The sequence below is a fragment of the Saimiri boliviensis genome, chromosome 12 (genome assembly GCF_048565385.1).
Source record: "Saimiri boliviensis isolate mSaiBol1 chromosome 12, mSaiBol1.pri, whole genome shotgun sequence".
NCBI lineage: Eukaryota > Metazoa > Chordata > Mammalia > Primates > Cebidae > Saimiri > Saimiri boliviensis.
This window is the reverse complement of record NC_133460.1, coordinates 74,049,687-74,072,503: the sequence shown is the minus strand read 5'-3', so window position 1 is coordinate 74,072,503 and position 22,817 is coordinate 74,049,687. Positions and strand designations below refer to the sequence as shown.

Here is a 22,817-nt window from a genome sequence, read left to right as displayed (position 1 = left end):
AATGCATATCTATAGATATTGAATGTCTCTACATTCTATTCTATACCTCTTTTCAAAAAGATGCTGTTAAAGACATGGATAGCAATAGTAGATGTAGAAATAGATAGATTTTTCTCCTGCTTACTGTTTTACAGCTTGCTTTTTTCACCTGACAATATGACAGGAACTTCTTTCCACCTCAGGACATAATTTTGTGCAATTTCTTTTTTAACTAAGCTCATTTTAAATATGAAACAACTCACCATTTAAGCTCTAAACCAAGATACTGTAACTGTCTTGAATAGTAATTTCCAAACACCTGGCAGTCACTGCTTGCATAAGAATCACTGAATTGCTTTAGAAAGTACACCCTTTAATGAAACATTGCTTTAAAAAGGTAATAGGAGTTGGGATTATAGTGGAACTCTTGGATTGGCTACCATCCAAGCTTATAAAAACAAAGACTCCTGTGTCCCAATCATTTTGGCTAGAGAACTGTACTTTTATTATTATCATTATTATTATTAATTTATTTTTGAGACTGAGTCTTGCTCTGTCACTCAGGCTGGAGTGCAGTGCAGTGGCATGATCTCGGCTCACTGAAACTTCTGCCTCCCGAGTTCAAGCAATTCTCTGCCTCAGCTTCCCGAATAGCTGGGATTATAGGCACATGCCACCACGCACAGCTAATTTTTGTATTTTTAGTAGAGATGGGGTTTCACCATCTTGGTCAGGTTGATCTTGAACTCCTGACCTCATGATCTTCCCACCTCAGCTTCCCAAAGTGCTTGATTACAGGAGTGAGCCACTGTGCCTCGCCACTTTTATTATTATTATTTTTAAAATTTTATTGAGGTATAAGTGACATACAATATTTAAAGTGCACAATTTGATATATTTCAGTGTTTGTATACACCTGTGAAACCATCACCATAATCAACACAGTGAATATATCATCACCCTAAAAGGTGCCTGCTGCCCCTTTGTGACATCTCCTCCTACCCCTCCCATCCATCCCACTGATCTGCTTCCTGTCACTGTAGCTTAGTTTGCATTTTCTAGAGCTTGTATGAGAACAGCCATGCAGTTTATAATTGTTTTTGTCTGGCTTCTTCCACTCAGCATGATTGTTTTGTGATTTACCCATGTTGTGTATGTCAGTAGTTCATTCCTTTTTATTTTTGAGGATTTGTATTTTTAAAAAACCTACCTGGTAGATTCTTCTGCCCGACCAGGTTTGGGAGTCACCGATCGGGACATCCTGACACTTCCATCTCCTTCTTCAGTTGCCCCAGGAACTCCAACAGTGCTATAGTTCTCTCCCTGGGGCTCATCTCTAAGGAACTAGGAAGAGCCTGGCCTCAGGTGCCTGGCCCTTTACAGGAACTAGAATGCTGAGGGTTAAATGTCAGTTCCTCAGAGGCAGAGCTTGCTGTGGCCTAGAAGAGGGGCATCTGGAATGCAAATAGTTCATGACTTGCTAGACAGCACACACTTACCACTTACGGAATGCCCCAAACCTTCAAAAGTTCTCAAATTCATAAATATTGAGGATTTTTGGTTCTTGGTTCAGGTCTCTGCTTGTTTCCTTGGTCACATTTATGCTGTTAGTCACTTGTTTTCTTCATATACCCTGTCACTAGAATTCCCCTACATTTTTGAGGATGCCTGGAACCTCTTACCTAATGCACATTTTCCCAAAAGGCCCAATGTCTGTCACCTTAGCAGTTATGGCACCCTCAGAGATGACGGAGGGTGACTGAGCAGGCTGGAGGCAGGTGCTGAGCTTTCCTACCAGCTTCGTGACCGCAAGCAGCCCATGCACAGTATACCCCAGGCCTCAGCAAAGTACAAATGGCCACCAGACCTGGGACTTCAGAGGCCCTTGGGAATATTGAAACCAAGGCTGCCCTAGGACAACTCCAGTTTATGTTAAAGACTTGCGTTGCTTCACCCTTCTGTGTCTTGGGCCTCCTCTTGGCCGGGGTTTGCAGTAGAGCCATTGGATTGGCTGTCATCTAGGCTACTGCTCTTGTTCTAGCCCTCTTACCCAGAAGCTAGCCAGGGTCAAAGGCTGCAGGGTGAGGGCCAGAGCACTGCTCTCTGCCCCATTTGTGACCTGGTGACTTTAGATTATAACTACGCTGGAATATATACCTCTAGAATATTTGCAAAGCCCAGATTTGCTGTAGAAGGCAGCCTGGCCCTTTGCTCTTCTGACCACTGAACCATCTTTTGTCAATAAAATGGTTGTTCTGTGCGGCATTTTGTATGATCTTCCCTTTGGCTCTCCCTCCTCTGGGCTATTGGCCAGGGACTGCCACTGGTACAGGCTGCAGGCTCCAAGAGGCAGCCCAGGAAAGGGCTTCTGTGGAAGGTGGGCAGGTCTGGATGCCGGGCAGGCTGAGGCTAGGATTCAGGTGTGGCATTTGAGGGCTCTTATGGTATGAGTTTGGGATTGACCTTAAAGGCCATTTTATTTACAGTACATTCAGAAGTTGACTTTTTGTTTAAATAATGCGTTTTAACTTGTTAATATAAATGCCATGCCTCATTCTTTAGTGGGCTTTTAAATTTAGTGTGCTTATCTTTCCATTCCCCTTATAAACCTGATGAATTTTGAAGCTCCCCAGAGTCGACTTGATATTATTGCTCACTTTCTTACCGGCCCTGCCCAGAGCCCAGGCACTCATGCCTGTTTGAAGAAAGCCATCCCAACATATCTTTCCACTGTTGTTCTGAACTACCTAAGGTGCTATTAAAAATACAGATTCTTGGGCCCGAGCCCTGTGGAGACTCTCAATTCCTATGGCTGTGATCCTGGGATCTATGTTTGAATAAGTACCCTAGATGATTTTGATGTGCTCTTTTTTTTTTTTTAAAGGAAAAAAACATATACTTTTGGTAGACTTCTAAAGAACACCGTAAAAAGGATATTAAGGATAATTTTTGTTATACGTGTAATATGTTTTATGAAATTTTAGAAAATATGTGAGTGAAGGAAAAATGACTGTTTAGCACCCAGCAATAGTCACTATTAATATTTTGGTATAATCTTACAATTTTATAATATCATTTCCATTACAAAAGTGAGATCACACTACATCTGCTTTTAAGTAAATTTTCATTTAATGAAATACCATTATATTTGTTAGACACAAGCTAAGCTGCTGTATTAGAGACCCCAAAATACAGCTGCTAGTTTCTTTCTTACAATAAAGTTCAGAGAGCAGAGTCCCAGAATGATGATAGAGGGGATTGTGGCTGCTTTCTGTGAGGTCATGTAGGGACCCAGTTCCCTCCATACTGTAGCTCTGCCATCCTCAGAGTGCTGTCCTCTTCTGCCTGGCTGCAGCTGGGTCACCTCCCTGTCTCTTCCAACCCACAGGAAGGCAGGAGAGAGGTAGCTCAGGGCAAGTGGCTTTGTGTGAAGGAGATAACTCAGAAGTCAGCAGTATGGCCATAGCATGCCTGCTTGCAGGAGGATGAGGATGTTGTTTCTATCCTGGCAGCTGTGTGTTTAGGGAAAGCTTTAGGGATTCTGTTACTGAAAGGAAGAGGCAAGAATGGGCGTGGGGGACAGTCTCTGCCATAATTAAAAATGCCTTTCCAGGATTTGTCATAAAGGGCAGTTTTCTGTTGATTGAATTTTATTATCATTTTGTTTTTTGCAATGATAGTTGTTTTGCAGTGATATATCATCTGTCCTTATATGTGAGAGTATTTTCTCAGAGTGATACATTCATAGTAGTAGACTTAGTAGTGAGAGGGTAGGTATAGCTTTAAGACTTCTGATACATATTGTACTCTAGAAAAGTTGTTTACATTTTTATTACCATTCAAGACCTAAATATAATTTTTAAAATGTCACTTTAAAACCATTTACCCGAATACTATATGCATTTCCTCCTGACCATTATCTACATACTTTCTGTGGTATGATTATCACAGAAATATAACCTTGATGCATATTCAGTTTCACTTTCTTTTTCCATTTGTTATTTATGAGATCTTTGTAAGCCATTTTCTGTTTCTATTTGATCATACTTATATTTATAATAGCGGCATAGTCCTTGTGTATACTGATATAACATATTTACCCAAATATCTATTATTGGGCTTTAGCTTATTTCCAGATTTTTGTTATTATAAGTCATATCAACACTTTTCTTTTGAAATACCCTTTCAAGTGGATAGCTTGAAATCCTAACGGAGTCTGAGCACAAAGTCAAATTTAGAAGTTCAGTCTGAGCTATAGGCAAGTTTCACCTTTGTTTTCTATGCTCATGCTGGTGCTTTATATGAATGCTGAAGGATATGTCACAAAGTGATGAACTGCTGTCTGTGTTCAGTGGCAGAATAGTTTGCATCAATATATTTTCACTGACAAAGATGGGGAACAGATGCATTAACAGGTGCTGTGAATCCAAATTTTGTATTGCTTGTTAAATATGCCACAGGTATTTAATATCTTGTCATTTGCAATGGCAAAAGCCGATGCCAAACATTTCTCCTGTATCATATCATCTTACTCTGTCTTTTGTTACATCAAACAGTAGAATTTTATGCAGTTGGTGAGAAAAGACTTCACGTAAATCAAACAGTTTTGACAACGAATGTGTGGACATTTATTTTCACCAGGCGCCACCTTGTGGCCAAAACTTACCATTTTCAATTCATTTGGCTTGCCAGTTTTGGGTTTAATTCTTGACGTATGTTTAATTTGAGAGTGTAGAGGAAATATGGATTTGCATTATTTCAAATTTAAAAAATAAGTGACTTTTTGCTAATATTTTTATATTATATGATTTTAAATATAAATAAACGTAAATTTCAATGCAATTTCAATTTCATGGCTCTAATATCCCTAACTAGTTAGAATTGTGCCAGCATGCAGTCCTACCTGGTGATTGTACTGGTACCAGTACTCAAGAAAAAGTGTTTAATCAATACAGTCATTAAAATGACTAAGTAATATAACTAGACAAGTAGAATGGGTAAATAGAAAATATTATAGAGTTGTCCCTCAAATATCTTTGCGGACTGGTTCCAGACACTTCCCTCCAAACCAAAATTTAGAGATAGATACTCAAGTCCCTTATATAAAATGTGGTAGTATTTGCATATAGCCTATGAACATCCTTTCATATGCTTTAAATTTTATCTAGATTACTTATGAAGCCCAATACAATCTAAATGCTAGGTAAGTAGGTGTTATACTGTGCTTTAAAATTAGTATTTTCGTTTTATTGTTATCTTTTATTGTTTTTTCCAAATATTTTCAATCTGCAAAATATCACTTGGTTAAATCCACAGATGCAAAACTATGGATATGGAGGGCCAATTCTATAATTATTTTATCTCTCTTTATATATCCATCTCTCTATAAATATACATATGTATGTATATATGTATTGATCTGCATATTTCCCAAGTAAAATCACTAACTCTTCGAAAAAGTTTAGGATGCAAATTTCAATAGAAAATGTCAGCATAAAGTTCCCCTAGGAGGAGCCACTGTTGATCTAGTATAATTCACAGCTTATGTGTATAGCTGCTTTCTTGTATCAGGTAGTAGCTGCTTGAAAATCATACAATGAGAAATTGAGTCATTCAGTAAAGTAGAACAAAACCATGCCATTTTATTTAAAATAATGCCTTAGAAATAAAGAGTAACTCTGGCTATTGCTGTAAAGTTGGTTTTGAGGTCATGGCTGGCTCCAGCAACCTATCTATGATGTTATCTCTAACTTCAATGTCAGGTAATGTTTTTTTCCAAATTATTATCTTCTTTTAGGCTGTTAAATTCCAAAAGTTTCAAGCCTTTGACTGGGGAAGCAGTGCCAAGAATTATTTTCATTACAACCAGGTAAAGTTTTCAGTTTTTTCATTAAAGGGCACCCTGAAAACTCATCAAGAAAGCCAGTCTGGCCTATCAGGATTCTGGCCAGGCTCAGCTGCTGTGGGAAATGTTTGGGGAAGTTCGCTATTACTTGTTTTCCATCAGTCCATTCAGAACAACCCAAGCTTTGTAGCTGATATTGTGGACTGGGCCTCTTCTCTTTGTCTTTTCCTCAGTTCTAAATGAGAGTCTTTACTGTTATTTATCATTCAGAGTGATCACAAACACAGCCTGTAGAATCAGACAGTCCTAGGTCTGTTATCTGGTAGCTGTGGGAACCTGGCCAAATGTCATTGCTTAAGCTTCTTCCCTGTATAAATAAAATTAGCGTTTATAAGCACACTAAATGTGCTGAAGTGTGAGATGCTTTGCTCTGTTTTTTTTTTTTTTTTCTTTTAATTCCCAGGACATCTCTGTGACATAGCGTGATTATCTCTCACTTAAAGCTGAGAACAGTAAGGCTTGGAGAACTTCTGTGACTTGTCTTACACTCAAATGGAGGAAGTAAGAGGGCATGACTCCAAACTCTTTCTAACCACTGGGTTCTATTGCTTTGCGTCTACTACCTATGGAGTACAATGCCTTCTTTGCCATGGATTAAACACTAATTTTGGTTCCCAGCCTATAGCAGCAGCTCCACAGCTGTGGCAATTATAATTAGGATTCTTTCATTTGGGGTTAGATTCTTTTTTTTTTTTTTTTTTTTTTTTTGGTGCTAGTAATGGTAACTTGAAAAGATACTCAAAGGGATTTAAAAAATTTAGTCTGGGTTGGTGCAGAGGATGATCGAAGATGGCCAAATAGGAATAGCTCTGGATTGCAGTTCCCAGCGAAAATGCAGAGGGTGAGTGATCACCACATTTCCAAACAAATTTCTACTGCCCACAGACCAGGAGATTCCTGGGCGGAAAAGCACCACAAGTCTCCAGCATGGCTGTTTCAGCCAGCTCAATGGGTCTCCACACAAAAACTCACACAAATCCAGGTACCGTTTCAACTGATGACTGGAAAGCCTGGGAGACAGAGCCACCCATTCAACTGAAAGAAAGGGGGTTGAAACAGGGAGCCAGGTGATCTGGCTCAGTGGGTCCCACCCCCACAAAGACCAGCAATCTGAAATGCTCTGGATTGAGAGTTTCACAGCAAGCACAGTTGGACCCAGGATGGTCCAGCTCTGTTGGGGGAAGGGCATCCGCCATTACTGAGACAGTCTGCCATTACCAAGGCAGTCTGCCATTACTGAGGCAGTCCACCATTACCAAGGCAGTCTGCCATTACTGAGTCAGACTGCCATTACTGAGGCAGTTCTAACTATACCTCTATAAACAAAACTGCAAGGAAGTTCACACAGCAGCTGGGCAGAGCCCATGGCAGCTCAGCAACGCCTCAGCTGGCAGACTGTGACTAGACTACCTCCTCACTGGGCAGGGCATCTCTGAAAAAAGGTGACAGCACATCAGGAACTTATAAATAAAGCCCCAACTTCCCAGGACAGAGCACCTGGGAAAAAAAGGCGGTTATCAGTTACACTGCAGCAAACTTAAACATATCTGCCCAGCAGCTCTGAACGGAACAATGGAGCTCCCAGCACAGCACTTGAGCCCCTATAAGGGACAGACTGTCTCCTCAAGCAGCTCCCTGACCCCTGTATATTCAAAGAGACACTTCATAAAGGAGAGCTCAGGCTGACATCTGGCAGGTATCCTTCTGGGACAAAAATAACAGAAGAAGAAACTATCAGCAACCCTTAGTGTTCTGCAGCCACTGCAGGTGATCCCCAGGCAAGCAGGGTCTGGAGTGGACCTCTAGCAGTCCTATAGCAGAGGGGCCTGACTGTTAGATGGAAAACTAAAAAACAGAAAGAAATAACTTCATCATCAACAAAAAGGACATCTACTCAGAGACCCCATCTGAAAGTCACCAACTACAAAACCACAGGTAGATAAATCCACAAAAATGGGAAGAAACCAGTGTAAAAAGGATGAAAACACCCAAAACCAGAATGCCTCTCCTCCTCCAAGGGATTACAACTCCTCACCAGCAAGGGAACAAGGCTGGATGGAGAACGAGTCTGATGAATTGACAGAAACAGGCTTCAGAAGGTGGGTAATAACAAACTTCTCTGAGCTGAAAGAACATGTTCTAACCCAATGCAAAGAAACTAAGAACTTTGAAAAAAGGTTTGACAAAATGCTAATGAGAATAAACGGCTTAGAGAGGAACATAAATGAATTGATGGAGCTGAAAAACAGGAGAACTTTGTGAAGCATACACAAGTTTCAATAGCCGAAACGACCAAGCAGAAAAAAGGATATCAGAGATTGAAGATCAACTCAATGAATAAAACCAGAAGGCAAGATCAGAGAAAAGAGAGTAAAAAGAAATGAACAAAGCCTCCAAGAAATATGGGATTATGTAAAAAGACCTAATCTACGTTTGATAGGTGTACCTGAATGTGATGGAAAGAATTAATCCAAGCTGGAAAACTCTTCAGGATACTATCCAGGAGAACTTCCCCAGCCCAGCAAGGCAGGCCAGTATTCAAGTCAGGAAATACAGAGAACACCACAAAGATATTCCTCAAGAAGAGCAACCCCAAGGCACATAATCATCAGATTCACCAGGGTCGAATGAAAGAAAAAATGCTAAGGGTAGCCAGAGAGAAAGGTCAGGTTACCTACAAAGGAAAGCCCATCAGACTTACAGCAGATCTCTCAGCAGAAACCCTGCAAGCCAGAAGAGAGTAGGGGGGCCAATATTCAACATCCTTAAAGAAAAGAACTTTCAACCTATAATTTCATATCCAGCCAAACTAAGCTTCATAAGCGAAGGAGAAATAAAATTCTTTACAAACAAGCAACTGCTCAGAGGTTTCATTACTACCAGGCCTGCCTTATAAGAACTCCTGAAAGAAGCACTAAACATAGACAGGAACAACCAGTACCAGCCATTCTAAAAATGTACCAAATGGTAAAGAGCATTGACACAATGAAGAAACTTCATCAACTAATGGGCAGACCAACCAGCTAGCATCAAAATTGCAGGACCAAATTCACACATAGTAATGTTAACCTTAAATGTAAATGGGCTAAATGCCCCAATCAAAAGACACAGACTGGCAAATTGGATAAAAAGTCAAAACTCACTGGTGTGCTATATTCAGGAAACCCATCTCACATGAAAGGACACACATAGGCTCAAAATAAAGGGATGGAAGAAGATCTACCAAGCAAATGGAAAGCAAAAGCAAAAAAAAAAAAAAAAAAAAAAAAAAAAGCAGGAGCTGCAATCCTACTCTCTGATAAAATAGACTTTAAACCAGCAAAGAGCCGGGCGCGGTGGCTCAAGCCTGTAATCCCAGCACTTTGGGAGGCCGAGGCGGGTGGATCACAAGGTCAAGAGATCGAGACCATCCTGGTCAACAAGGTGAAACCCCGTCTCTACTAAAAATACAAAAAATTAGCTGGGCATGGTGGTGCATGCCTGTAATCCCAGCTACTCAGGAGGCTGAGGCAGGAGAATTGCCTGAACCCAGGAGGCGGAGGTTGCGGTGAGCCGAGATCGTGCCATTGCACTCCAGCCTGGGTAACAAGAGCAAAAACTCCGTCTAAAAAAAAAAAACCAGCAAAGATCAAAAGAGACAAAGAAGGGCATTACATAATGGTAAAAGGATCAATGCAACAAGAAGAGCTAACAATCCTAATTGTATACATCCTCAATACAGGAGCACCCAGGTATATAAAGCAAGTTCTTAACCACCTACAAAGAGACTTAGATTCCCACACAATAAGAGTGGGAGACTTTTAACACTCCACTGTCAATATTAGACAGATCAACGAGACAGAAAATTAACAAGGATATCTAGGACTTGCACTCAGACCTGGACCAAGCAAACCTAATAGGCATTTACAGAACTCTCCACCCCAAATCCACAGAATATACATTCTTCTCAGCACCACATCACACCTACTCTAAAATTGACCATATAATTGGAAGTAAATCACTCCTCAGCAAATGCAGAAGAATGGAAATCATAACAAACAGTCTCTCAGACCACAGTGCAATCAAATTAGAACTCAGGATTAAGAAACTAACTCAGAATGGCACAACTTCATGGAAACTGAACAACTAACTGGCTCTTGAATGTCAACTGGATAAACAATGAAATTAAAGCAGAAATAAAGAGGTTCTTGAAGACACAATGTACCAGAATCTCTGGGACACATTTAAAGCAGTGTCTAGAGGAAAATTTATAGCAATAAATGCCCACATGAGAAGCAAGGAAAGATAAAAAATCAATACTTTATCTTCAAAATTGAAAGAGCTAGAGGAGCAAGATCAAAAAAAACTCAAAAGCTAGCAGAAAACAAGAAATAACTAAGATCAGAGTAGAACTGAAGGAGATTGAGACACAAAAAACCCTTCAAAAAATCAATAAATCCAGGATCTGTTTTTTTGAAAAGATTAACAAAACAGACTGCTAGCCAGATTAATAAAAAAGAAATGAGAGAATAATCAAATAGATGCAATAAAAAACAATAAAGGGGATATCACCACAGATTCCACAGAAATACAAACCACCATCAGAGATTACTACAAACAACTCTATGCACATAAACCAGTAAACCTGGAAGAAATGTATAAATTCCTGGACACTTGCACCCTCCCAAACCTAAACCAGGAAGAAGTCAAAACCCTGAATAGACCAATAACAAGGGCTGAAGATGAGGTGGCAATTAATAGCCTACCAACCAAAAAAAAAAAAAAAAAAAAAAAAAAACAAGGTCAAGATGGGTTTACAGCCGAATTCTAACAGACATACAAAGACTGAAACTATTCCAAACAATGAAAAAGAGGGAATCCTTCCCAAATAATTTTATGAGACCAACATCATCCAGATACCAAAACCCGGCAGAGACTCAACAAGAAAAGAAAACTTCAGGCCAATATCCATGATGAATATAGATGGAAAAATCTTCAAAAAAAAAAAATACTGGCAAACCAACTGCAACAGCACATCAAAAAGCATATCCATCACAATCAAGTAGGCTTCATCCTGGGGATTCAAGGCTGGATCACATACGCAAGTCTATAAATGTAATTTATCACATAAACAGAACCAAACATAAAAACCACATGATTATCTCAATAGATGCAGAGAAGGCCTTTGACAAAATTCAGCAGCCCTTTATGCTAAAAACTCTCAATAAACTAGGTATCAATGGAACATATCTCAAAATAATAAAAGCTATTTATGACAAACCCACAGCCAATATCATACTGAATGGGCAAAAACTGGAAGCATTCCCTTTCAAATCTAGCACAGACAAGGATGCCCTCTCTCACCAGTCCTATTCAATATAGTATTGGAAGTTCTAGCCAGAGCAATCAGGCAAGAGAAAGAAATAAAGGGTATTCAATTAGGAAAGGAGGAAGTCAAATTGTCTCTATTTGCAGATGACATGATGGTATATTTAGAAGACCCCATCGTCTCAGCCCAAAATCTCCTTAAACTGATAAGCAACTTCAGCAAAGTCTCAGGAAACAAAATCAGTGTGCAGAAATCACAAGCATTCCTATACACCAATAACAGACTAAAAGAGAGCCAAATCAAGAAGGAACTGCCATTCACAATTGCTACAAAGAGAATAAAATACTTAGGAATACAACTAACAAGGAACATAAAGGACCTCTTCAAGGAGAACTACAAACCACTGCTCAAGGAAATAAGAGAGGACACAAACAGATGGAAAAACATTCCATGCTCATGGTTAGGAAGAATCAATATTGTGAAAATGGCCATACTTCCCAAAGTAATGTATGGATTCAATGCTATCCCCATCAAGCTACCTATGACCCTCTTCACAGAACTGGAAAAAAATCACGTTAAACTTCATATGGAATCAAAAGGGAGCCTGCATAGCCAAGTCAATTCTAAGCAAAAAGAACAAAGCTGGAGGCATTATGCTACCTGACTTCAAACCATACTACAAGCCTACAATAATCAAAACAGCATGGTATTGGTACCAAAACATAGACCAATGGAACAGAACAGAGGCCTGGGAGGCAATGCTACACATCTGCAACCATCTGATCTTTGACAAACCTGACAAAAACAAGCAATGGGGAAAGAATTCCCTGTTTAATAAATTGTGTTGGGAAAACTGGCTAGCCATGTACAGAGAGCAGAAACTGGACCCCTTCCTGATACCTTACACTAAAATTAACTCCAGATGGATTAAAAACTTAAACATAAGACCTCACACCATAAAAACCTTAGAAGAAAACCTAGGCAAAACCATTCAGGACATAGGCGTAGGCAAGGACTTCACGACTAAAACATCAAAAGCATTGGCAACAAAAGCCAAAATAGACAAATGGGATCTAATTAAACTCCAGAGCTTCTGCACAGCAAAAGAAACAATCATTAGAACTGGCAACCAACAGAATGGGAAAACATTTTTGCAATCTACCCATCTAATATCCAGAATCTACAAAGAGCTAAAACAGATTTAGGAGAAAAAAGCAAACCCATTCAAAAGTGGGCAAAAGAGACAAACAGACACTTTTCAAAAGAAGACATATATGAGGCCGACAAACATATGAAAAAATGTTCATCATCACTGGCCATTAGAGAAATGCAAATCAAAACTACATTGAGATACCATCTCACGCCAGTTAGAATGGCGATCATTAAAAAATCTAGAGACAACAGATGCTGGAGAGGATGTGGAAAAATAGGAACACTTTTACACTGTTGGTGGAGTGTAAATTAGTTCAATCATTGTGGAAGACAGTGTGATGATTCCTCAAGGACCTAGAAATAGAAATTCCATTTGACCCAGCAATCCCATTACTGGGTATATACCCAAAGGATTATAAATTGTTCTATTATAAAGTCACATGCACACGTATGTTCATTGCAGCACTGTTTACAATAGCAAAGACTTGGAACCAACCCAAATGCCCATCAATGATAGACTGGACAGGGAAAATGTGGCACATATACACCATGGAATACTATGCAACCATAAAAAACGATGAGTTCATGTCCTTTGTAGGGACATGGATGAACCTGGAAACTATCGTTCTCAGCAAACTGTCACAAGAATAGAAAATCAAACACTGCATGTTCTCACTCATAGGCGAGTGTTGAACAATGAGAACACATGGACACAGGGAGGGGAGCATCACACACTGAGGTCTGTTGCGGGGGACTAGGCGAGGGACAGTGGGGCGTAGGGAGTTGGGGAGAGATAACAAGGGGAGAAATGCCAGATATAGGTGATGAGGATGGAGGCAGCAAACGACATTGCCACGTATGTACCTATGCAACAATCCTGCATGTTCTTCACATGTACCTCAGAACCTGAAGTGCAATTATATATATATATATATGTATATATGCATATATATTTTAGTCTGTTATTCTTAGTCAAACCTAGACAATGTTTAATGGAAATTCTGTTTATTATGACTTTGAAAATTAAAACAACAACGAGGCTTTCTGTGTTTCGTTTTCATTGTAGAGTTACCCTCCCATGTACAATGTGAAGGACATGCTTGTGCCGACTGCAGTCTGGAGTGGGGGTCATGACTGGCTTGCAGATGTCTACGACATCAATATCTTACTGACTCAGATCACCAACTTGGTGTCTCACGAGAGCATTCCAGAGTGGGAGCATCTTGACTTCATCTGGGGCCTGGACGCCCCTTGGCGGCTGTATAATAAAATTATTAATCTAATGAGGAAATACCAGTGAAAGCTGGACTTGAGCTGTGTACCATCAAGTCAGTGAGTACGTCATGTGAAAATGTGTTTGCTTAATTTCTGTAAAACACTTGTTTTCCTTTCCCAGGTCTTAAGTATTTTTATATCTAAGAAAATGATAACTTTGAAGATGTCCTCTTCTTTCTAGTTACAATTAGAAACACACTAGCTATTTTTTTTTTCTTTAATTAGGGCTGGAATAGGAAGCTAGTGTCTCAACCATGGTGTTATCTCTTTAAGTCTTTAAAATAATCATTAATATGTGAAAAGGTCATTATATCCATTCTGTTCTTAAAATTTTAAATATACTATATTGACTTTTTTGCCCTTCATAGGACAAATTAATACGTATGTTGGAATTTTTAAATTGTGTTGTCATTGGTAAATCTGTCACTGACTTGAGTTAGATATAAAAGTACACAGTTTTCATGTCCTTGCCTTAAAGGGCTGTCTAGTCTAATGGCCTTGTAGTTAGAGATCTAAATGACATTTGATCATGTTTTCTGGCAGTAGGTGCATAGACAAATCTAGAGATATCACAGCTGTGCCAGTAACAAAGATTCTACAATGAATTTTATCAAACTTAACTGTGACAGCTGTGATTTGACACATATTTTAATTGCTCAGGTTACATGAAATAATCTGGAGTCTTCAAAAACAAATTGCACTGATAAAAAACAAAAAACAAAAAAACAAAATCTGTTTTAAATACTTGATGACTGACACACTCAACCATCTATATTCATGAACTCCAGATTTCATGCCAGGCCATAATTCTACTTATCTGAGAAGCAAATCCCTGTGGAGACTATATCACTATTTTTTTCCCCTGAGATTAATATACTCTTGGAATCAGCTACTGTCATTATTGATCATATCTGTATGAAGCCAAAGCCCATGGTTGCCCATGAGAAGTGTCCTAGTTCATTTTCACCCAAATGAAGTGTGAATGTGATGTTTTTGGATGAATGCTCAGCTCAGGGATTCATTTTATGTCTTAGTTTTATATGCGTCTTTATTTTGAATACACCTGCTTCACGTCCCTGTGTTGGGAAGTCTATATTTTTATGCTTTTCTTGTAGCATTGTTTTCTTACAGTATTGTCCAGTGGACAAAATGACAATTTATATGTTTTTCTGATATAGTTATTTTAGCTGCAGTAACAATACAGTGCTTGGTATTGGCTAATAGAAGCAGGCAGAATACTACTTTGTAATGTTTAAAGTCTTACTTAAACTTTTCAATAAAACTGAATGAGCCTCATAGGCCCAAAGAATTGTGTATATGCTTTTTTCTCTTTTATTTAATAGACATTCAATTCTTCCCTTTCTCTCTTGGCAGGACTTGGAACTCTTCTTTAAAATAATGTGTTTACTTGGGAAATGAAGGGCTACCAAGTAACAATGAGAGCGATTAAAAAAAAAAGAAATCATGTTTTTGTTTGCCACAAGAGGGCACTCTTGGCATTGCTTGCAAATCTTCCCATGCCCCCTTCCCTCACTACTTTTTCTAAGATTTTCTCCAGTGTCTTCCTCTAGGGAAGTTAGAGAACTTTGTTGCATTATGAGCCAGTTGGTAATTTGATGGCCAGCCATGGTTGTATTTCTGTTCAGGAGTATGATTACTTCTTGCCTAGCGGATAACATCTGGAAGACGTTCTCAAGGAATAGCTGCCCCTCAAATGTAAACTGAAAATGAAAGTTTGCCTAATAGGTAAATGACTGATCAGAATTTCAGATGTGGTTGGAGGATGAGTGGCAGGAGGAAAAGGTTTTAAGTCAGGCCTCATACATATATAGGACTGAAGTTTATACTAGTGACATCCCCAAATAATGATTATTTTGTGTTTGTAGGTATTAAAAGTGTTAATTTGTTAAAGGTAAACATTAAAAATATGCTGTAATTTGATCTCTTGTCATTTATTTTTTAACATATGAAGAGATTTTCAAAAGAGAAGTCACCCTGATCTGTTCTGACACTGAAAGGCAACTTCGAATAGTAATTATTCTGATTTTTAAAAAGTTATTCAACCAGTATTTTATTATGTTGTGTTAGGTGCAGATTTCAAGTTTAGTTCTGAACTAAGCAAGTAAAACTCTTTCTGTGTCAAACTGTCTTAGCGTTACTAAAAATAATACTTTGCATTTTGCATTGTGCCTCGTAGGGTTTCAAAGCCTTTTCATAAGGCTTTGATCTTTGCAATAACCCCTTTGACAGGTGAGGCGAGTATTTGTTTCTCTGCCCTCCAGGCAAGGGTATGCCTTTTAATGGGGATGATTTTATTTGCCTTACAATTTTCAGAGAAGTTGTTGAGAGTTTTCAACAGTATGAGTGAGTAGAAGCACCCATTTGCATGTGACATGTGATTGAAATACAAAGTGTTTAAAACCAGATCTGCACCAGTATTTGGACTAATAGGAGCATCAAGGGAGTGTTTGGAGGGAGCTAACATCCTCACGTTCTTCATCAGCATCTCCTATTGTTTTTGGCATGGCTAACTCATGTTTTCTGAGTCTTTTGTAAAGTGTCACATAAAAGTAGCTTCAATGCCCCATTCCAACACCAAACTCCTCCTGAAGAGATACTTACCTTAGAACCAACACTGGCCCTTTTCTGCTCACTTTGGCTGTACCTTGCTTTTTTAACCCTAGCTAGTCTTGTCTTGACTTTTCTGAGACTGCATTTTTAATCTTTAGTCTTTAAAATGAAGGATTCGATTTTGGTCTTTGAGATCATTCTGCCTCTATGAGTCTTCCATGATACACAACACTATACATTTCTAATATCCAGGAAGTTTTAGTTAGTATCCTAAACTACAAACTAGGCCTTACCTAATTTGAGAAGGAAAAGAAATCATAAAGGTTACTTTAGAAAGGGATTATGTGACTGGTAACAGGCTTTGCTACTACATATTTGATCTGCAGGAAGTAGGGGAGCAGTATCCACATTCTTTAGGTGAGTTGGTGCCATATAACTTTGAGATTGTGATTAGTATGCAGAAACTTGATTGTTGTACTCTCAGAAAAGTGATTTGACCCCTGTAATAAGCAGAAAATAAAGGATTCCTGTTCTCCAACCGTGCCAGAAAAACCATGCCAAGACATATGTAGGAAGCCATGATCAGCTGGAGAAGAGATGGCATGGCCAAAGGTCTAATGGCATCTGTCACAAAACACCCCCTTTTGTGGAAAACCATCAATTGAACAAGAAATGGTGTAGCCAAAGTTCTAATGCCACCCATAAACACCCCATTTTAGGGAAAACCATCTTTATAGGTAAGTAGATCCAATCTACATCAACCAGTACTCCAGAAAAAAAATTATTTTTTAGCCTCAATTTAGAGCCAGTTTCCTTTAAAATGAATCTTGAGTCTACAAATATCTTTTGAACACTCATTTTATACAAGACGTAATGCTTGGTACTGTGGGAAAAAGTCCTAGAAGAGATACCTTGTGCTCTAAAAAGACCTATTCATCTAGCAAGCTATTAAGTTTTTGTGCAAATAAGAACTGTCTAAAGGTGCAAGTGTGCCAAATTGAAGAAATGATACCATCTTAGTTCTTTATAGTGTTCAATTTTATTTTGGGCCATTAAGTGATGCTATTTTTGGTTACCTGACATATTGTTCAGCATTCTCCATGATATAGAGTGGAGAACTAATACAACTGTAATTCATCATTTCCCCTGGGATGGTTCCCTTGGGATAGTTAGATAAAAACTTCTGTCCTGGTCAGCTGCAAGTGCAAAGATGGCAGAGAAGCTAGTTGCTAGTCTTCAAAGTGCCATGAAGTCAGAGGGGAGAGCCCCGACAAAGCAGTCTGAAGCCACAGTTCTCAGGTTTTGCTGCCCACAGCTTTCTGCAATCAGCACATGGAGACTATTCTAACAGTGATAGAAGATGGATGCACCAAAGCAGAAAACGAATGGGTTGGTTGGGGTGGGGGAGCTCAAAGAAGACAGTCCTGACAGCAAACCTAGCAGCTAAATTCAAAGTAAGCAAACCTGTCAATGCCACTCACTTAAAAAAAGTCTGCAAGAGCATGCAAAGCACCCAAGCATAATGACTGAGATCACAGAACAGGACAATGTATGCTGAAAGGAAGGTTGGGGGTTAACTTCTGTTGAGGGTAAATTTGAGTGATATTTTACTTACGAGCGGAAATCTACTTTTAGTGCTGAGAAAGGGAGCTCTAATGGTTCCTTTGGAGTTGTAAGAAGGAAGCTCTTCTCTGAAACACTGCATCAAGGACACGATCATGTCTAGTAGGAATAAGAAAGAAAAGTTTCTGGGTTGCCCTAAAAGTGACATGAAAACAGCATTGGGGAAGGGAGGAGATGGGGTGAACAGCCTAGGAAAGACAGGTTGTTTAATTGGAAGAAACCAGGGACCTGCATTATACCTATTTTCTGCTATCTAGAAATCAAAGCAGCAGCATTAGAAAAATACATCCTCGTTCCCTTTTTGCATTGGCTGTCAAGAAGCTCAGAGCTGCTTCTGAACCTTTATCTCATCAACAGCAAATATGTCAGTAGAATATAATAATATTTTTTTATGGCATACTGGGTTTAAAAAGGCTGCTGTGGGGCTAGAGGCTACTGCTGAGGACTCCTGGGAATTAGCATCTAAGGAATGTCAGAATTCCATCAGTGGCAGTTAATGGACACACACAAGTTAGATGATTCTGAATTACAAATTGGCCTATGTGTCTATATGCTATATATTATACATTATGAATTGGTCTATTATATATGTATGCGTATATACTATATATTATCGTAGTTTTAAGCCCATATATTGGTCCATATTTTTGTAGCACTTGTTCTTTCCTCATAATAGATGGCTTTGTATTTTTATCTTTACATAATCTTACTTGATTTTAATTTCAAATTACTCAGTTATCTTTCAGGTAACATGTGGAGTTTAAAACTGTATGCATATTACTTTGTGTGTTTGCCGTGTGCTAGGGCTTACGATTTTACTGCTGTAAACCCACAGCAATAATAATCATCCTACTTCTTGGCCGGGTGAAGAAGCCAGCTCTTTTGAGGGTTGTATGAAATCACTTCAAATAAAACATTTAGCCAATGCGTGGCACCTAGGTGGGCTTTACACGGTAGACTTAATATTTTTCCATTTAATATTCTCAATTTCCCTTTGTAGGGAATTGTGGGGATAAGAAAAGGCAAGCTTCAAGTAGTGAAGGGCTGACCCCAACCACACAGAGAGAAGACACTAAAAAAGAATTGGGAATGCTTCCTGGTTTCAAAGCTTGTGTCCAAAACGTCTATCCTCTAAGGAGAGACCCCTGTTTCGTGTCATGGGTTGAACGTGAGGATTTTTGTGCTGTTCCCAGGGTCTCTTGAGAGCTCTCCAACACCGACCTCCCTGTGCTCGGTGTCCCCTGGCCCAAGGACCTCAGTGGGGAGGCGGAGAAATGCATGAGATAGAGCCCTGTAGCCCAGCTCTGTCGGCCGGGAGTGGATTCGGGGAAGGGAGGCGGAGGGCCGGGGCAAGTTGGCCCAGCGAAGCCAACAACGGGGAAGGGCAGGGCAGGGATCGCCTCGCTCCTTCAGCAGCCTCCCGGGAGGCTTCAGGAACGCGCATCTCTTTCCCTTGATGAACAACGCAGGTGGTTCGCTGAGTTAACTGTTCCCACCGCCCGGTACAACGGCTTTTTGGCCAGATTGGCGCAGACTGGGCGTTAAATCCAGCATTTTCCCGGCAAAGCGGAGCCCTGTCTCAGCAGTGTGGGGCCTCCCCGCTAGGATTGCGGACCGGGCGCCCCGGGAAGCGCCCCAGAGGGTAGCTCCGCGGCCGGGCTGCGGCCCCTCCCGGAGAGCCTGCGTGCCGGGGCTCTCCAGCTTGCTGCCCGCCGGCCAGGAAAACTCTCGGGAGAAGCTGGAGCTGGCGGAGGTTTCCCATCCGGCCACCTGTCCCGTCTGATTTCCTGAGCTGGCGGTCACCGCCGGCGATTGGGGACCCGCGGTTCCCTGTGCGAAGGGATCCTTTCCAGTTCGCGGCTGGATAGACCGCAACCCCGGAGCTACAGACCGCTTGCCGCTTTAGACAATTTTTAAAAATGCGGTTATGCTTGCGTCTTTATGAGAGCACATGGATGTAGTTATACGTATGCATTAAAAAGTACCAACAGTTCTGCCTTGATTGTCAAGATGCACTTTCTGGTGGCAACGGAACCCGTTTAGTTTGAGACTCGTGACGACACACGTGAACTGAGTTGCCAGACTCATAGAAACTCCGCACGGTAGGTCTGTACATTGTATCGTGTGTTAATTGTACATCAACTGAAAAACCAGAACACAGACGAAAAGTACTAAGTGCCCTGCCTGCTCGCCCGTGTCAGAGCCGCTGAGACGCGGCTGTGCAGGAGCATATTTGCAGCCATCAAGCGCCGCTCTGCCAGGTAGATGACTGACTCAGGCTTCGCATCGCGGGCAGAGCGATGGAAACGCAGTGACGTCACTCGGGGCGGGGCCCGGAGTGCTGTGAAGAGTCGGTGGCACTCGAGCAGCAGCAGCTGCTGGCCGCGCAGCCTCGCCATGAGCTGCCACAACTGCTCCCAGCCCCAGGTCCTCTGCAGCTCTGAGCGGCTGTTCCTGCAGCCCCTCTGGGACCGCGTGAGGAGCTGGGAGGCCCTCATACTGTCGCCCTTCTTCCCGGTCCTCTTCTCCATCACCACGTACGTGGGCTTCTGCCTGCCCTTCGTGGTGCTGGACGTCCTGTGCTGCCGGGCGCCCGCGCTGCGGCGTTACAAGATCCACCCGGACTTCTCGCCGTCCGCGCGGCAGCTGCTGCCCTGCCTGTGGCAGACCCTCTACCAGCACGTGACGTTCGTGTTCCCCGTGACGCTGCTGCAATGGGCCCGCAGCCCGGCCCTCCTGCCCCACGAAGCTCCCGAGCTGCTCCTGCTGCTGCAGCACGTCCTGCTCTGCCTGCTGCTCTTCGACACGGAGTTCTTCGTCTGGCACCTGCTGCACCACAAGGTGCCCTGGCTGTACCGCACCTTCCACAAGGTGCACCACCAGAACCCGTCCTCGTTCGCGCTGGCCACGCAGTACCTGAGCGTCTGGGAACTGTTTTCCTTGGGCGTCTTCGACATGGTGAACGTCACGCTGCTCGGGTGCCACCCGCTCACTGCCCTGACCTTCCACGTGCTGAACATCTGGCTGTCCGTGGAGGACCACTCTGGCTACAACTTCCCTTGGTCCACTCACAGACTGGTGCCCTTCGGGTGGTACGGGGGTGTGGCGCACCATGACCTGCATCACTCTCACTTTAACTGCAACTTTGCCCCGTACTTCACACACTGGGACAAAATTCTGGGAACGCTGCGGCCTGCATCTGTCCCAGTGCGGTAATGTGGCTGCGGTGGGTGCCCCTAAGACTCGGGACTGCCTTTCATACTTGAATTAAGAGAAACACCTGAGCAATATATGTATATTTTAAGCAACTACAGTAACTTATTAACCGATGAAAACCATAGATAAAACCTGATGTATTTTTGTAGTCTGACAACGCAATTTACCAAAGGTTTGTGTATCAATACAACTTTGTGTTCTTGGTATTCATAGTCTAGCTCACTTCAACAGCCTTGAATCCCGGATGTGAAAAAGACATCCATCACAGGCATATTTAGAGTATCTCTAAAAGGACTTGTTTGTAGAATAAGGAATTTCCTATGTTTGAAAGTGTTCTAAAACCTGGCTAAAAGAACATATTTTTATGGATGACTCTAAAAACAGTTGAACATGTTTCTGCTGGAGAGCAGCCAAGATTAGAGTGCCTTTTTATGTTTTTTATAGAACTGTATATTTATTTTGAAAGAAATGTTTTTCATGCTTTAAAAAAGAAAAAAAGAACATGTGTTGACTTGCATTTCACTGGCATTTTGACTGATTAAAATGGGAAGAGGGAGTGGGGATACCAAGTGTCCTTCTAAGCCTCCATCAGCCTTACCACAGAAACAGAGGAATCTGGGTGTAGGGTGTTTTGTGGGGGGTTGTTGGAGAGAAGGAGGCAGGAGAAGGGGGTCTGCTTGTCATTGTGCTCTGGAAATTTCATGGAGGAAAAATATGCTAATGTTCCTGATGCTTTCAGCTCATTTCTGCATAACAGGCAAATGATAGGATTAGTCTGTAAAGTTTCATAGAGAGATTAACACTGGGCAATCATTTTACTATTTGTGAGAAAGGATTGATTAGGGGAGGAACAGAATTGGAGGTGTGCCTTGCTTTGCAAAACTTTTAAGTCAATTGCATACACTAGAGCAGCTGATAGATACAGAAGGGGATTCTGAGGAAGGCCCTGTTTTCACGAAGCCATCCTTAGCTACTACAAATGACCATCAAAACATTGCTTCTGAAATCTGGAATTTTTGTATATTCAGTTTTCTTAATTAAAACATACATGCAACAGGTAGAGCCCTTTCTCAAAGAAAGATAAAGTGAAATTTGGCCCTGGATCCCTGGCTTTTCACCTAGAAAAGGAGAAAGTGTCCCACGTGTTCTTGTAGATGGCACTAAATGTTCCTATTACTAACTACACACCCAGCATCCATCGTGTACCCCATCTAACTCCTGCCTATTCATTTTAATTTTGTTTTTGGAATATAGTTTATATATGTAAAGTTAAAAATCAAGACAGTTTAGACAAAACATAAAGAATGGCAGCTTTGTGTGTACTTCTTGGCTCGTTATATTCAAACAAAATTGTCAGGTTTAAAGGTAGAACATCCATCTAGAGACCTGGTCTCCACAGTTAGCCAAATGAGACTCCCAAGAAATATGGTTAGGGTCCTCCAAATGTTTGGCAGAATGTGCCCAGAAGGTGGAGCCACACAGACAGTTTCCCCATGTTCCCTTCAACGTGTGTGTTCTTTAGCTTCTTGACTGAAGTTACGTCTTCCTCTGTCTGTGTCAGGATCAGGCTCAGATTTAAAGACGACATTGATTTATAAAAGTGAAATCCATGAAAAGAGGAAGTGAGATGTGAGGGAAAAATGCTACGTTGGCGGTAGTATATTATTATCGTGTGGTGCCTGGAAGAAGAAGAGAAGGATAAACAGACAGATGTGGGAATCTGTGGTGCAACTATGAGTTGGAAGCAGTGTGGGCTCCCAAAAGTTGCCCTGTAAATTACAGATAATG

General features: G+C 41.0%; 2 protein-coding genes across 3 annotated transcripts in view; both read left to right on the top strand.

Moving 5' to 3' along the window:
- The window catches only part of LIPA (lipase A, lysosomal acid type), a 45,771-nt gene extending 30,843 nt beyond the window's left edge, over positions 1-14,928 (top strand). For both annotated transcript variants that reach the window (XM_003922414.2, XM_074382542.1), the window contains exons 9-10: positions 5,777-5,848; positions 13,411-14,928. In XM_003922414.2, the coding sequence (XP_003922463.1) occupies positions 5,777-5,848; positions 13,411-13,644 (306 nt within the window). In that variant the 3' untranslated portion in view covers positions 13,645-14,928. The remainder of the gene's footprint in view (positions 1-5,776; positions 5,849-13,410) is intronic.
- A 5,253-nt stretch (positions 14,929-20,181) lies between these two features.
- On the top strand, positions 20,182-21,530 carry CH25H (cholesterol 25-hydroxylase). Its single transcript, XM_003922420.4, has one exon. The coding sequence runs from the start codon at positions 20,211-20,213 to the stop codon at positions 21,027-21,029; it is 819 nt and encodes a 272-aa protein (XP_003922469.1). The 5' UTR covers positions 20,182-20,210; the 3' UTR covers positions 21,030-21,530.
- The last annotated feature ends 1,287 nt before the right edge of the window (positions 21,531-22,817 follow it).